At 35.2% G+C, this 16924-nt stretch overlaps 1 protein-coding gene across 2 annotated transcripts in view; it reads right to left on the bottom strand.

Moving 5' to 3' along the window:
* LOC129440148 (uncharacterized) overlaps window positions 1-16924 on the bottom strand; it is a 65011-nt gene that overhangs the window by 33176 nt on the left and 14911 nt on the right. The window contains exons 2-6 of one of the 2 annotated variants that reach the window (XM_055199278.2): window positions 16489-16669; window positions 14560-14718; window positions 14255-14447; window positions 12987-13112; window positions 10989-11123 (exon numbers count right to left, since the gene is read on the bottom strand). In XM_055199278.2, the coding sequence (XP_055055253.2) occupies window positions 10989-11123; window positions 12987-13112; window positions 14255-14447; window positions 14560-14718; window positions 16489-16669 (794 nt within the window). Of the gene's footprint in view, window positions 1-4013; window positions 4306-10988; window positions 11124-12986; window positions 13113-14254; window positions 14448-14559; window positions 14719-16488; window positions 16670-16924 lie in introns of those variants that run through there. The other variant, XM_055199279.2, reaches the window with a different exon arrangement.

The following is a 16924-nucleotide window of genomic DNA, read 5'->3' as shown; positions in this document are numbered from 1 at the left end:
TAACTGATGTTTTTAAGTTGATCCAACTTTTTTTTTACAGTGGCACGCACACCAAACCGAATTGACATTAGATCACAGCAATATGTTGCATTCTCATAAACAACCACTCAGGAACTGTAAGATCTACTGCGTTACTTTCTTGGCATGTCTGCATTCTTATACCCACCTTGCATCATTGCTTTAGTAATACAGGTGCTAAAACTACACCCTAAAAATGCAGACAAATCCAATCCTTGTTTAACCTGCTGTGATTTTTTTTGGCTTTAGTGCATCATTTTTGCATCCAATTTTTTAAGTAAGTTTTACATGAAATTTTAAGCAATATACCGTAAAACTTCAAATAATAGCCGAGTCCCAAATAGACACCTGTCTCTTTTAGACGCCTGGTGTGACAACAGGTTTGGGTAAATAAACGCCTGTCTCAAATAAAGGCCTGGTCTGTTTTTTAGTTTCGGGTTGTATTTAATCTTCTAAAACCCCTCAGATAGTCTGTTTAAGACAGTTCTATGGTGCAGATTGAACACGCTAAAGTTTTTTTTGCTTACCGGTAGATGTCACGTGACAGACGCAGTCGTTCCTTTCCTCATCACTATGACAACACAACAAGCTTCGTCGCCAGGATTGAGGTGATGATGACAGTAGCGAAGTGGCAATCGGGAGAGTCAGGACTTTTCCCGGTGGGCCGGTAGTGTTTTGGGGCCGCTGATAATAGCCGGGCTTTCAGTCTTTTGTCATGCATGCACTCCCGCCACACATTGTATTTTTTCACGCGGAAACACTATTTATCATATTTAATATGCTGCAGCGCCTAAAATGTATCTGGCCGCACTGCTCTCTCTCTCTATCAAGCCCGTCTTCCCTAGAGTTCTAGTCGAGCGAGCCAATACAAAAAAAAGAAAGAGGCTACACAATAGCCAATCAGAAAATAGCACTGTTGTATCTGGGTAAGATTTCACGCAACAACCAATAAAAAAAATATCATTATTTGCTTTATTTATACTGCCAATAATTTAAGACTGTTGTTATTACACGAACTAATTTGTTAAACACATTCAAATTAAAAATAAAACGTAATATGTGGTAACCTCCTGCTGTCATGCTGGAACAATTAAATTAAAAGCCTGTCTCTTATAGACGCCTGTCTCTTTTAGACGCCTGGTGTGATGATAGGTTTGGGTAAATAAAAGCCCGGGCTATTATTTGAAGTTTTACGGTAAGCTATTTAAATTTTTTTAAGGCGACATTTCACAAGACTTTTTTAAGATGTCAAATAAATCTTTGGTGTCCCCAGAGTACATATGTGAAGTTTTAGTTCAAATATTCTATAGATAATTTAACATTTAAAATGTTAAAATTATCACTTTATAGGTGTGTCATAGGACATCACCGGGGAGCCAAATTTCAATGATCTATTTCTTCACATGCTTGTGGAGAATGGTTTACCAAAACCAAAGTTACTTGGTTGAACTTGTTCTCATTTTCTAGGTTGATAAAAGCACTGGAGACCCAATTATAGCACTTAAACATGGAAAAAGTCAAATTTTCATGGTATGTCCCCTTTAACTTTTATATGGAATTTAAGCAATTCAAGCAATTGCTTAAAATTCCATGTAAAATTTACTCAAAAAAGTGGGTGCAAAATGATGCACTTTATTTTTAAGTAAATCCAGCGTATTATTTTTAGTCCACTGCCTAGTTACTTATATTTACTAAAATAATTCAAGTAGTTTCAACCCAAAATTAAAAATTTAAATTTCCTTATTACAAATTTTACATGATAAATTTTAATTGAATTGACTTAATAATGTGTTAAGAATTACTTATCTTTTTGTGTTATTTTTACTCAAGATTTTTTTTTAAATAGAATTTACTAATTTTATTTAGTTAAATTTACTTAGCCAAAAATTTTTTTTTTACAGTGCATCATTTTTGCATCCACTTTTTAAGTAAGTTTTACGTGAAATTTTAAGCAGTTGCATAAATTGCCTAAAATTCCATGTAATGCTTAAAAAATGTATGCAAAAATGATGCACTATGTTTTTAAGTAAATCCAGCCTTTATTGTTTTCAGTGTAACTGTGGGTGAAACAACCCAGCACAGATAGTTTTTGTACCTTTGTATAAGGTTATGTCATCATATCAATTCAATGAAAGAAAATATACATTTCCAGTACATGAATCAATGCAAGATGAACACCAGATTCAATGCATATTGAACCAAGCGAACAGATCATAATTTATGATGGAGGCTAACAGCCTACATGTAATTCAAAGCTCTGAGACGCAGAGGCTCCATCCCACTGTCCATCTCTATTGCTGTAACAATAAGCTACAGAGAAAGAGCAGTCAGCCACTTAACACTGATAGGCGGCTGCCTCAGATGAGCACGACACCCGATCCTCTCAAGGGTGACACAGCTCCCCAAATAATTTTTTTTCCCTCCTCAGTGCTACGGGTTACATCTCTGGCTGGAAGTGTAGAGAACACTGGTACAACTCCTGGAAGAGACGCTGGAGCATTATCAGACGCTGACAGACACAATTACACTTTGTTCGGAAAGTCAGTCAGTGGGTTGTTTGGAAGGAAGTGAGTTACTAATGGAGATGTTGCACATGGCAAGCAAGGTGCATATTTTAGCATCTTCAGTGTAGTCACCTTTTGTCTATTGCAAAAATGTCATCTTGATATTTTATCAAAAAGTTTCTTAAGGGTTTCACTCTTAGATGCTTTTTAACAGTATTGATGGAGTTCCTATCTCTTTCTTCATTATTCAGTACAAGCCAGCCAATTGAAAAACATATTTAAAACAATTCAGTTTTGTAATAAAAAAATAATGTTTGGACTGTTAATTTGTCTACAAAACAAATGTAAAACATTTAGGCATACATCTTCTTTAGACTATGTACAATATCCAAGTATGTAGATAACCAAGTTTACAATAAAACACCAACATTTACATTAATTTAATGTAAATTAATTCTTACACTGTTTAAGATAAACACATCAATATAGCACGGACTGTAGTCCTCTAGCTTAGCATTGAGGTACAGTACACAGAGATATAAACAAATGTTTGACAGAGACAGAGAGTTTAGAGCTCATAGCCCTGGGCAGGATATTATCAGTCGTCACCATGGCTAAGCCACCAGTAAAAAAAATAAGTAGAGCAGCCATAAATCTTAGTTAAGACACCGGTATGAGGAAAATCTTTACAGGTCATTGAAGGACCCAGCTGGGCAAATCAAGAAAATCACTCGGGAACATTTTTGTGGATCACAGAAGTGCAGTGACATCAGACAGGAGATCAGGGTGCAATCGTGAACACACACAGTACACATGCAGGTCACCTCAGGTGAATCAGATAAATTGGGCCAAAACCATAAACAGCCACTAAACATGTTGTTGCCCTTAGATTTTATTAGCTTATTACGATGTCCTTAAAATCAATTAGAGAATCCAGCCTATTGTCATTTAGGACCAAAAGATCTAAGCAGTGACAAGCTTATGAAAACAAAAATTAGATAATTCAGCTATACCAGAAAGAACGATATAAAGCTGTACAATACAAGCTGATTCAGTCATATATTTTTTTACCTGTATGTACTTAGTATTTTATCTTTAACTGTTGCTTGATGTTTTTATACTAAACACTGTAAAAAAAAGTTGGTTCAACTTAAAAAAGTAAGTAACCAGTTAATTCAACTTAAAATGTTAGTTAACTTATATGTTTAAGTTAAAATACTTCAAAATATTTTAAGGAAACTAGGTAACTTACTTTATTAAGTTGAACCAACAAATCTTTTTTTTTTTGAAGACTTAAAAAATAAAGCTCAAAGCACTTTTGTAACATACCAAAAAACGATTCAAAATTGTAGGCAATACACTTCCACATCTTTCAAATTAAATCATACAAAAAATGAAGTATAATTAATAATACAATTTGACTCATTCATAAAAAGAACTCTAATTAATTTCATATGGAAAAAAGTAATATAAGATGTACATGTTTCCTACCATAGCTTTTCCTTTGCCCTCCACGTATAATCCTAGTAAAAGCAGATCCAGTACAAAGTAACATCCAGTACATGTAAAGCACACCATGACTGCTGGTCATACAGACTGGACCAATGTCCCTGTATTCCTGTTAAGGCTTCCAGACAGTGAAAGCTCTCTGTAAGTGCCCTCCCAAAGAGAGAAATTCCCGGATACACCCAGAGAGGAGCAGTGCCCAGACTTCACACGCTCAAGCCAACTAAACCTTCAGGCAGGCATTAAGATGAACATCACCAAATGGCAATAGCCATGCAAATGTAACTAAATGGGCTTTTGGGTGGTTTTTACTAATGCAACGAAAGGAAAATTCTTGGCCGAAGCCGAATAAAATGAAAAACTCTGCCAAAGGCCGAAAACAAATTAATACGTTTTTGTTCTAACTATTTTGCCAATTTTCTCACCATTGTACAAGTTTTTTTTTTAACATTCAAGCAGTTATTATAGGACGTTACACCTGGTCACTTCTCTGATCAGATAGATAGACTTGTTAAAACTGTTCCGTTTACATTCGACCACATAAATGAGTCTTGCCTAAACGGATATTAATCGGATCTTCTATTCCCGCACAAAATGCAATTAACCTATTCATTACTCTGCCTTAAGAAACTTGCAACGACGCTTATGCAGCACTGTACTGTATGTTGAGCAGCGGACGTGCACCTGTGTGCCCGGTTAAGCACAAGCAAAGGGAGAGATTGAGACAGCTGCAATATTGACAGAAGATGACAGAGGAAAAAGTGCTCAACAAAGTAGTCTAACAAAAAGCTTATTGTTAATAAACGTGTTATTTCTCGTTTAATATAAGCATGTTTTCTCATTGTAGGACTTTACTGGTTCTAGGAAGTTGTTATTACATACTGAAAGTTGCTGTAGTAGACAGCTAAAGTCTCTTGTTCTCTGTAGCCTACTTGTGGATTCAGCAGACAAATACCCCAAATCGCCACTGCCGTCTTTCTCATACGCTGCATGGTGTTCAGGATGCCTTAATTTTAAATGATAAATGAACTTGTAGTGCTGTATGTTTCCGCGTCTTTCTCTGACACTTTAAAATGCTTTTACCAACATGTTTGCTGCATTTGCACGTCTCTCCTAGTTGCTATTTTATTTTATTATTCTGTAAAATTTATTCTGCCTTTTCACTTATTCGGCCGAACACCGAAAATTGGTTTATTAATTTCGTCATTAATTTCGGTTGCCATAAAATTCAGTGCATCCATAGTAGTTTTGAAGTTGAGTAAACAAAGTATTGTGTAGAATAGTATACTATATACAATTTTTATAATCTTCTTCATTTTAAAAGATGGGATACATTGCAGGCTTTCAAAGAGTAACTAAACCCTAAACCAACTTTTTTAAGTTAATGATCTGTATGAATGGGGCTTTATTATTGCTATTCATTGATTTGAGTAACTTTTTTGACATTTGGGTATAAAGTGTTTCAATGCTGCAATACGTAAACAAACGTCTGAGTGCTGCCCTCTTCAGGTTGAATGGTGGCTTTTGCAGTTGAATTTTCCTGTTAGATGTTGCGGTGCCGCGTGATGCGGATTCAATCCTATGTAAGCAGGTTCAAGCTCACCACGCCCTTGTTCCGATCTCACCACACCCTTGGTACGAGCTCATTTCTTCCCACTCTATCTCTGTTGGGGTCTGCCCAATTTTCTTGCATTTTTCAAATATTGCCAGTGGGTGGAGTCACCAGGGGTTTAGTTACTCTTTAAAGGGGTCATAGCGTGAAAATCAGACTTTTTCCATGTTTAAGTGCTATAATTGGGTCCTCGGTGCTTCTAACAACCTAGAAAATGTGATAAATATGAACCCAGTAACTTGGTAAACCATCCGCTCATTTGCATTTTAAACGACACACCCAAAAACGGCACACTTTTGCTCAGGCCTCATATTTGCAATTTTAACATGCTGTAATTAATTGGACCACCAAAGCTGTTCACCAAAAAACAACTAGTTTACAAAAAAATCAGTCATTATTTACTCACCCTCATGCATTTTAAAACTCTAACTTTTTCTTTGGAAGACGAGATTTGTAACCGAACATCTGGGCTGCTCTTTTCAATACAGTGATTTGAATGGGGTCACCAGGGTTATTAGGTAAAGTTTTCAAGGCAATATTACAACAAGTAATGACTTAAATATCTGTTCCGCACATAAAGCTACCGTATGGTTTCACAAAACCATAACATAGCAAACCAGATGTTGGAATATAGTGTCATGGTGCTTTTATGGTGCTTTCATCTTTTTAGAGCGTGACAGCTCCTGGTCCCCATCCACTTTCATTGTACCGAACAGAGCAATTCAGACAATATGTTAAACTTCACCATTCATATTCCACAGATAAAACAGATGCATTTGGAGCACATAAGGGTGACTAATTATTGGCAGAACTCATTTTTCGGTAAACTGTTCCCATGTCTCAAAAAGGGGTGTGTCACACTGTTCACTGATGAGGATGACAGTGCCAACTTGAGTTTCATCAAGGGTTTCTTAAAGTTGTGTTCAAATATAAAAGAGAAAAGAGGGAATATTTGAAAGCTTTTATCAAGTTAAATTCAGCCTGTAACCAAAATAAAAGCTACTGCAAATTTAGCATAAACACAGGGGATTTCTTCATCACTGTTAAACCATGACAGGCACCAGAAGACAACTAAAATTCACTAAAACTGAAAAGCTAAATAGATTTATGAATGCACTAGTGTACCATCAATTAGAAATAACAATCTGTTCCAGAAATAGATTTGATGAGGTTACTTTGATTCAAAGCAAAGTCAAAATCAAAGCAGTGAGACGCTGAGAGACATCAAGGTCATTAAAACTGTGAGGATTTGCGGTAATGGCTGCAATACAACAGAGGTTACTCCGAGAGATCAATCACAGATGACGAATTTGTACCCTGACTTTTCTGTGGGACTCTGACTCTTGAGGTTTTATAGTTTTCACTATAGTGCCGTTTGTTGGAATCCACAAATCCACATAACTAATCAAACAGCTAAGACCACAAGAAATGATAGGAGGTGGTCTTCTCATTTGACATGTTCAATGGAATGTACACATACAGTATGTACAGTAGGGTCTGAAAGTATTTTTTTCTATTACAAGTCATATTATCAGCAGAACAGCTGAAAAATGACAATGAACTTCATATCACCCCTTTGCTTTAATGACAAGCAGGCATTGTTTGTGCAAAATCCCAGATTCATGTTATCACAGCATGATATGAGGATATTCCAAACATGCTCACTAGACGCCATACATACTTTCGTACAAAGAAAATAACAAGCACAAAGTTTGAACTTTGCTTAATTTTTTCACAAAAACAGAGAATAAAATGTTGTACAGTAAAACAAATAATCTAAAAAATGCATTCCCAGTTATAAATTACATCTGTGAACATTGTGTTTCATAAGCCATATACAATTTTTGAAAATGTAAAAGTTTATATCTACAATGCCAGACTCATTTTAGCATCAGAAGGGTTCACTAAATTACAGCACAGAGATCTTAATTATATATCTAACTTTTATACAGCCAGAAAAAATAAATGATATGCAAACATTGCCAGGAACATTTGCATGCAGTGTTTGTGGACAAATGCATAACAGAATCCCCACAGTTTCTCTGCCTCATATACTGTGTAATTACTTTATCCACAATTACCTAACCAAACTCTAGGAATACATTTGTATTTTGTCATGTTTGGCAGTATTGTCCTCTGGTAGTAGACTGGACATATGGCACTGTGTAGCAAATAACAACCCCGCCTCATCAATGTCTCAAATTAAACCAGATGTGGGACAGTGCTGCACACCATGTCTGATAGACTACCACATAGAGGAAGATGTTTAAGTATATTAGGGCTGTCAAAATTAATGTGTTAAAATTAACGTAATTTCTAACTCTTGGCCTATAGCACATAATTGGCCTATAGCACATAATTGGATAAATTAAGTAAATCATCAAACATCTAAAATGATTTATATTTGTACCGTCCTACTGTAAATGCTTAAAGAGACAGTAAGTAGGGTTTTAAGTGTTTTATTAATTAAAATCAATGTCTTTATTCATAAATATGTCCTCGTTTGTGTCAAATGGCTTCTATCAGTGATCTGACTTTTCTTTGTGAGCTTAGATTTTCTTCTTTTTACTTACATTGAACGGGTGAGTCCAAGGAGGCTTCCATGTCGTTTCACCATACTGATAAAATATAATAGCAGAGAGGGACAAAAAGCACTAGCCTACAAAAAGCGTTTGCACAATGCGTTTTCAATCAGAACATGTGAACTAGCTGAAGCAGACAAGGAGATCAGTGATTACATAATGGCTACCAGAGTTTGCAAAACGTATTTTGAAAAGCGAGGCGCTAGAGAGCACTATTTGTTTTAATGCAAAATACAATTTCACCACTAGACGGGGGTAAATCCTACTTATTGTCCCTTTAACTCAGTGGTTCTCAAACTGGGGTCCGGGGCCCCCAGGGGGGCCGCGAGATGTTGCCAGGGGGGCCCCAGTTTTATGACATTTTATAAAATACATCAAATTATCATGAATTCTGGGAAATTAAACCAAAAAAAAAAAAAGGTTGCACTACTTTGTATAATTTAATGTTTTGTTTAATTCAAATGTGAAGTTTTAGAACTGTTTTTGTCATAAATTTTCTTTGGGGGGGGCGCGAAGGAATGCACCGTACACAAAGGGGGGGCGCACGCTGAAAAAGTTTGAGAACCACTGCTTTAACTAATTGCACGTCTGAGATTTTGGTTTGGTTTTAAAACATGCAGGATTTCATTACAGCAGGGGTCTCCAACCTTTTTATAAGCAAGGGCTACCACAATGTATAAAACAATCTGGAGGGCTACTTTTTGATATAGTCGACTTAAAACTTTTTTGTTTTACTTTAATTTTATTTTATTTGACTTGTTTATATGTTTTAGTATTGTTTAAAAATTTTTGCAGGTGACCCCTGCCTTACAGTATGCAGTCTTAAAACGCTCTGTGTCTCAATGTCAATCAAAAAAGAAAAAAAAGAAAAAAGTGTAACATATTTTGATATAGATTTTTTTTACCTTAAAAAATCTTTAACTGGATTTATTCTAAATTATTTTTGCTGACTTTTTCCACTAATAATAAACAGACATGTGCATAAAGGTTAAATATAGAACAGATAAAAATGTGGGATTAAAGGCGGGGTGCGTGATTTTTGAAAAAATCAAACGAAGGTCCAGATTCTATCGGGGTAGGGGCGTGTTTGTTTAGGTGATTTCAAACGTCAACATTGGCTTTCAAAGATCATGCACCATGCCTTTAAGTTGTGATTAATCACGAGTTAATTCATGACAATTATGCGATTAATCTAGATTAAATATTTTTATCGATTGACAGCCCTAATATAGGCTATACACAATGATCTTTGACCTCAAAGCGCCCACTGTGTAAACTATAACAGGACACAGAAATCATACTATCGCTGTGGTACATGTAATAAAACCCATAATGGGCCAAATGAATGTCATTCATTCCTATTGAGCTTTGCTCTAACTGTAATAATACTTGTTGTTTTGTGACCTTAATAGTCTGCTGTCAGTATACTAAAGTGAAAATCTGATATATATGGAAATAAACAAACCATTATGGAGTATTTCAGATCATTTTAAATGTGCTTGGATAATGGTTGCCTCAGTATTCTGCAGGATTGTTAACACATGTTTTAATGACGCATGTCCACAGTAAGAGTAATAAACATGTCTATTTAATGAGAAACAGTTTATCATTTTCTCTCTATATACTCCAGGGATTCTAATCTAATTTGCTCCTTTAAATTCAATAAACATCAATAGTTTTTCTATAAAATGCCTGAATTTGCTAAAGATTGTGGCTAAAGCAAGAATCAAAAACACCATACTTTCAAATACGCATCTGTTCAAAACACACAGGGAAACATCCTAAAAGGCCTTGAAGAAATTCTCTTATGACATGACTCACAATGTAAACTGAAATAAAGAGACTTGGCTCTGAAGTTAATACTGAAGCACAACACTTCAAAAAGACAATGATCTTCTTTAGATATTTGCAGATATAATTTCCATGCAAATGTTTCGGATGTCAAGGTGTCCAGCAAATTTCATAAATGCAAACTTCTAAAAGCAGTCTTAAATAATAAAACTGTTATATGCAACCCTTTGTCAAAACTCAGGTAGAGTCATTATTTTCTGATAAATAATATAGAGAACATTTCACGAAAATATAAAACTGATATCTTTAATATATTAATCGAGTAAGGTCATATGAAGATTTTTAATAAATTATTAAAATCAAACTTTGATGCTCCTAATCTCATAATTGGATTATAAGACATACAACCTAACAACATAACCAAGTAAGTATATCCTGCAGTGTATAGAGCCCACTTAAAATGCAAAGTAATGAATGTGTCCAATGACTTTCCAAAAAAAATTCCACCATTTGTAACCATTCCTAAAGCATACCACAGGCTCTCGAGTTGCCTTGTCTTACTCTCCCAGAAGGACTGTTTGTCACCCCCCCCCCCCATTTCTCTTTAGCACAGGTGCACTCTGCTACATCACTGTGCTCACATGAGACGGTTCCCATGATGCTAATTTATCATCCCCCCCTTGTGTAGGAAAAGTAGGAAAATACGACTACAGCTTCATGAGGACAAATGGGAAGTCTGAATGATCCCTCCTTTCCCATTCCTTCATCATCCTGACCTCACCTGAAGCTGAGGTTGCTTTTCAGCACAGTGCGTTCAGCCTTTATCCATTCATAGCTTTCATGACTCACCGTATGAGTGATGTCCCATTGGTTTATGTGGCCGTATATGCTATATTTCATGCATAGATCGCTCATAAACTGATTTCCTGGGGTCTGTAATTAACACTGTAATGTTTCCAATCATCTCACACATACCAGATTATGGGATTCTTTGAAGTCAGGCCTAAATCCTCGAACTGAACGCATGTCAATGATGTCATCTGGATCTGCTAAGGACTCTGATGGTAAAGCTTGGTCCCCTGTCAAGTCAGCAAAGGACAAGAAAGGGCTCTGGTGGAAGAACAAAGGAGAAGAGGATGTTTGTCAATAAAACGCATTATGCATTAAGAAAGTTTCACCATATAATGCAAAACATTTGATGCAAAACTGCTTTTAAGCCTACTTTCATACTTTCTTGAACTCTGAATGGTCTATACTGTAGATAACATTTTAGTTTAAATGGATTCTTGACAATTTGCTATTCAAAAGGTTTAAGTTAAAACAGTAATGGATAAAGAGTTTTAACACATAAAATATATGAAGAGTTTGGTTCCAAAATGCGATAAACACCATTAAAAAAAATGTAATTAACATCAAAATCAGTATTGTATCAGGTCAGTATTAAAATGTAAATTCTTAATTGTATGCAAAATCTGATATCCGCCGTGTTATTCTGTCATCTTATCTCCCTTTTTCCCAAAAAGCAATAAACGCCAGTCCTCCTTCTTGGCAGAATGCAATAAATCTGCTAAACCAATCACAGCAGCACACCATTCCACGCATTGTAAATAACAATGGTGGTGCATTGAATACACAGGGAATCCTAGTTTTCCTCATCTACTTTGTACTTCGTGATCAACAAACAAACAAAAACAAAATAATACTTTTGATAAACCTGTGGTGATTTTCTGTGACGGAAAGAAACGTAAGCCACTCGGGTGACGGAAAAATGGCGGCTGTTGCTTGTTCTCATACATTCTCCATTATTTTACTTAAAGTCAATAAAAATCGAGCAGGACCACATCATTTTACAGCTGATTGCTGTCAAAAAAGTTCAGCGAGACGTTCTAAGGACAGTGTTCTTAATATGACAAAGTAAGTGTTTTGATTAATGCCATTCATGTTTTTTTATCAGTGTATACCACTAGTTAACTAAATTAATATAACATGGCAAAGATGAATGCACATTTATATATTGATTCAGTAGATTTATAACATAAAAAAACCTGTTCATTAATTGCATTTTGCAGAAAAAATAATAAATTTTTATAATAAATCTTTGAAAATAAAATTATGGATTTAAATTTTTAATGTTATTATAACCTAAAGATGCTATGAGAAAGTTTGTAACAGAAAATATTGGTTTTCATCTTGTCACTTTCTTGGTATAGAAAACACATTTTTACCCAAATTACTCAAAATGGATTTATTGCGTTTTTGGAACCAAACTCTTCATATCTTAAAATAGGACACTTAGGGCCGGTTTCCATGAGAGGGTTTATCCTAGTCCCATTAAAATGCATGTTTGCCTTGCCTTAATTTAAAAAACACCTTGCACTGGCATATCTTAACATATTAATGCCAGTGTTTTGTGTCAAGATGACACTAGTTTTGTTTTTGGTAAGGTTTGTTTGTAAAAACTACTCAAATGTCCTATTATTACTAAAGCCAAGTCCTGAAATAATCTAAACCCTGTCTGGAAAACTGTCCCATAGGATTAAAATAATCCTTTCATTTTTGCTTATTAAAGGGATAGTTCACCCAAAAATGAAAATTCTGTCATCATTTACACACTCTCATGTTGTTACACACGCGTATACATTTCTTTGTTCTGATCAACAGAAAAGGAAGATATTTTGAGGAATGTTTGTAACCAAATCGTTCATGGACCCCACTGACTTCTATAGTAGGAAAAAAATACTATGGAAGTGAATGGGGTCCACAAACGGTAAATGATGAGAGGATTTTCATTTTTGGGTGAACTATGCCTTTAAAATCTTCTTTAAGTTTTGATCTTTCAAATTACATACATGTATTTTAATCAAAATATAAATGGTTTTTGTTGTTTTAACAGCTACAACAGGCATAAATAACATTTACATGAACAAATGGATCACTGGTGTAAGAGACTGCAGTACTACTTCTCGATTCTACCTCAGTGCTTTTTCCTGTATCCGTAAAGTGTCCTATCAAAGGTTCACACATATGCTGGTAAAAGGCACAGTGATCCTTGGCAGCATTTGAGTCTCCCATTATAAAAGTCATTTGTCTCAGTTCTCCCTGTGAAGGAAAGAAACATGTCAAACATGAGCTATGACAACATCCTGATATGCTGTTTCATTCATTCATTTTTTAAGTTAAGGTCATTAAGATGATGGATCTCACAGCCGGGAACCAAAGTGATGTGGCAGCCAGACATATTTCCCATGATGCATTGCTACAAATGTTTCATACATAAACATTCTTTATCATGTGTTGCAGTAAGATCTTTTAAATCAGCCAGTAATCAGGGAAGAATAATTACTTTAGAAAAGACTGTGTTATCATTAGTAATTCACAACTTCAGGTAAAAATGACATTATCTTTGTAACACAAATATTGATCTATTTATTACAAGAATGACTTGAACCGAAGCCTTTAAAAGTACATTGCATTTTTAACATATGCACAATAGAAAAGAAAAATTTTGATTTTCTGTAAAGAACATTCAGTGAAAATTAAACCTTTATATCTTTAATATCTTAAAAGAAAACACCACTGTTTTTCAATATTTTACTATGTTCTTACCTCAACTTAGATTAATTAATACATACCTATCTTTTATCAATGTGTGCACTTTTAATCTTTGTACAGTGCTTTTTGAACGTGTTAGCATTTAGCCTAGCCCCATTCATTCCTATGGCTCCAAACAAAAGTTTTATTTTGTTCCACCATACTTACTCATGTAACTACTCATGTAACAGTCTTTAAATAGGGAAAACATGGAAGTGTTTGGTGGCTTCTAAATTCATCCCTGTTTGGATCCTAAGGAATGAATGGGGCTAGGCTAAATGCTAACACATTCAAGACGTGCTGTACAAAAATTAAAAGTGCATGTATTGAAAAAAGATAGGTATGTATTAATTTGGCTAAGTTGAGGTTAGAACATAGTAAAATATTGAAAAACTGTGGTGTGTTCCTTTAAATATTGACATAATAAGGTCATAAGACTGAAATTTAACTGAATACAATGACTAAAATCAAACTTTGATGCTTCTAATCTCATAATTAGATTATGAGACTTTAACCTAGATCTCACAGACATGGTTACAAATGATATAATCATGGCAAGCACATTTGACTATTCTTCTCAAACCCCACACTAATCTAACCTATTTTCACATTCTTCTTTCATAATGCATGAATGTGTGAATCCAACTCACCTCAAAGGGCGTCTCAAACCCCTCTAGGATGCCTCCCACCATCAGCAGACCATCTGTAGTGATACCCATGTAAGGGTACATCCAGCTCACTTTCTCCACCAGCACACAGTCCACGTACACAGACAACCATTCAAACGAAACGCCTAAAGAGATCCAGTGCCACTGAGAGTCAGACAGACCTGACACTGAAAACCTGATGGACAAAACAGACATATGCTGCTTGCTGATGGTATATTATTTTATTAATATTATTATTTAATTATTTAAAAGGCTCAGTGCTTGTACGAGTATTAAGGTGGTTGTACTCATAGTCACGGTGCTGTGTGGTGATGAAGGTGATGCTGTGTGGGCCAATGCGGATCTGGAGTAAAATGTGATTATAGAAGTTCAGCAAAGTCAACAAACTTCGGTCCACGTCCTGCGAGCTGCGCAGCTGAATCAGTACGCTGAATTCATCCGCAAAGCTTTGAGAGCAAACACACACATTCATACAGAAACACATTGGTTATTTATAAGACGTTTTGTGTTGATACTATAGAATTAAAAAATAATAATTATATAGTCCTAGTTATTTTTATGAAAATTATTATAGTACAAAATTACTACAGTATATTATAGCAATGACGATCTAATGCACTGTAATGCACATACATTTTTTATACTTTTTTTAATCAAAAGTTTTATCTGTTAACAATAGTTCATTGATTCATTTAAACTTTCTTGATTAGTAAGAAATTGTAATAAATTATAAAAATAAAGTTGAGTTAGCTTAATTTTTTTCAACTTTATAATTGATAGCAACTCCTTACTAGTCAAGGAAGTTGAAATTAATTGTATATTCAAGTTGATTAAACTTAAAACTATAAGTGTAACAAGGAATTTTTACAGTGTGAGAAATGTTCCTGTAGCTCAACTGGTAGAGCATTGTTGTAGTTGTGCAAAACACTCTGGGGTTGATTCCCAAAGAGCACACTTACTGATAAAAATGTATACAGTATCTGTATAGATAAAAGGGTCTGCCAAGTGTATAAAGGCAATAAACAGTGGCAGCTTGTGACTGCTCCTCTGAGGGACGCAAATTCAAAATATGTGTTCGGAGCGTCATATGAACCATGTGCATCATGTGTTATGTCAAAATAAGTGCCTGCTGCACACGCGTCAAAACCGTTTATGCTAAAACAGACACTCACGTTCACAAAATACACACAAGACACTCCCTTAACACTAAACTCTGATTACACATGAGATTATGCAAGCATCTGGCAAACGCAAGCTTTTCTTTTATCATAAATCCTTTAGACGCGTCTGCAGCAGGCACTTATTTTGACAAGACACGTGATGCACATATGTTCACTCGACGCGCCAAACACATATCTTGAAATTACAAACCCCACACATGACGGGCTACATACATGTTGTGACGAACTTCACATCGTGCACCCTCGAAAAAAGAAGTCACCGGCCGCCACAGGTAATAAATATAATGTTATAGGTAACACTTTACAATAAGCAAAACTTTTTTGGCATTTATTAATCTTTTTTGACTAATCTTTTTTAACTAATGCACCTGTCCTGCAGATTTCAGTTCCAACCCCAATCAAACACACCTGAACTTGCTAATCAAGTTGTTCAGGGCAGTTGTGGCTAAAAGGGATACAGCTACAGCCAAAACCTTTTGAAATCTCACCGGATGAGCATTGTTTTTATCCTAATCCTACCCCCAAACCTAACCCTAAACCCAACATTTCGCAAGATTTGGCCGTAGCTGTATCCCCTCTTTAGCCACAACCGTTGAGGGCTACCTAAAAATTAGAAGCAGGTGCGTAGAAGTTGGCTTGGAACTAAAATATGCAGTTGGAATCCCATAAACTAACAAATACAACTTTACTGTAAAGTGTACCCTATTTTGCAATGCAAAAACCATAAAAACTTTTTTTTGTATACAATATAGTTTATTCATTTCATGTCAAAATTAAATGCATACTAGGCATTTTCACCTAAACCTAAATGAAAAATTTGGATATCCTATAGACTAATTTCTTCATGCAATGTAAACAGTTCTGGTATAGGATATGGCTGTGATATGTTACGGCCTTCATTTCCTTTATTCTTCTATAATAAATTTTTTTCTTGTTCTTATATAGATAAAAAAACATAATCTATATGATTGTAAATCCATTTGTAAAGTTCTGTCTTCTAATAAAGCAAAAAAATGAAAATTGTAAAAGTCAAACCTTGATCCAAATGCTTGCCGAGTTGGCATAGTAAGAGTCGCATACAGGCCAATGTCTAGCACTGGACAGCTCTGATTGTCCTCATAAAGGGTCACGTTCCTGCTGTTTGGTACCAAGCTTGATATCTTCTCCAGTAAATCCACCCTTTGTGTGAAGATATTCAGATGTGTACTAAACTCCTCTGTGAAAGGCCAGAAAAAAACAATTGTTTTATATGAGACTGCATGCAAGAACTGCTCCAAAAAACAAATAATGAGACCATGTTTATCTTACAAATGAATTTTTGCACAAAAATCACAAAGTTACAACTTATTCTAATACATAAGACAAAACAAATATTGTACTGTACATAATTATCATGGTTTTACTCTCCTGAATTTTTGAGTTCATCATAGGGTAAAATGGCAAGTCTCGAACTGCCTGAATCTTGAGGGCT

This window comes from Misgurnus anguillicaudatus, chromosome 22 (genome assembly GCF_027580225.2).
Source record: "Misgurnus anguillicaudatus chromosome 22, ASM2758022v2, whole genome shotgun sequence".
NCBI lineage: Eukaryota > Metazoa > Chordata > Actinopteri > Cypriniformes > Cobitidae > Misgurnus > Misgurnus anguillicaudatus.
This window is presented reverse-complemented; position numbering and strand designations above follow the sequence as displayed.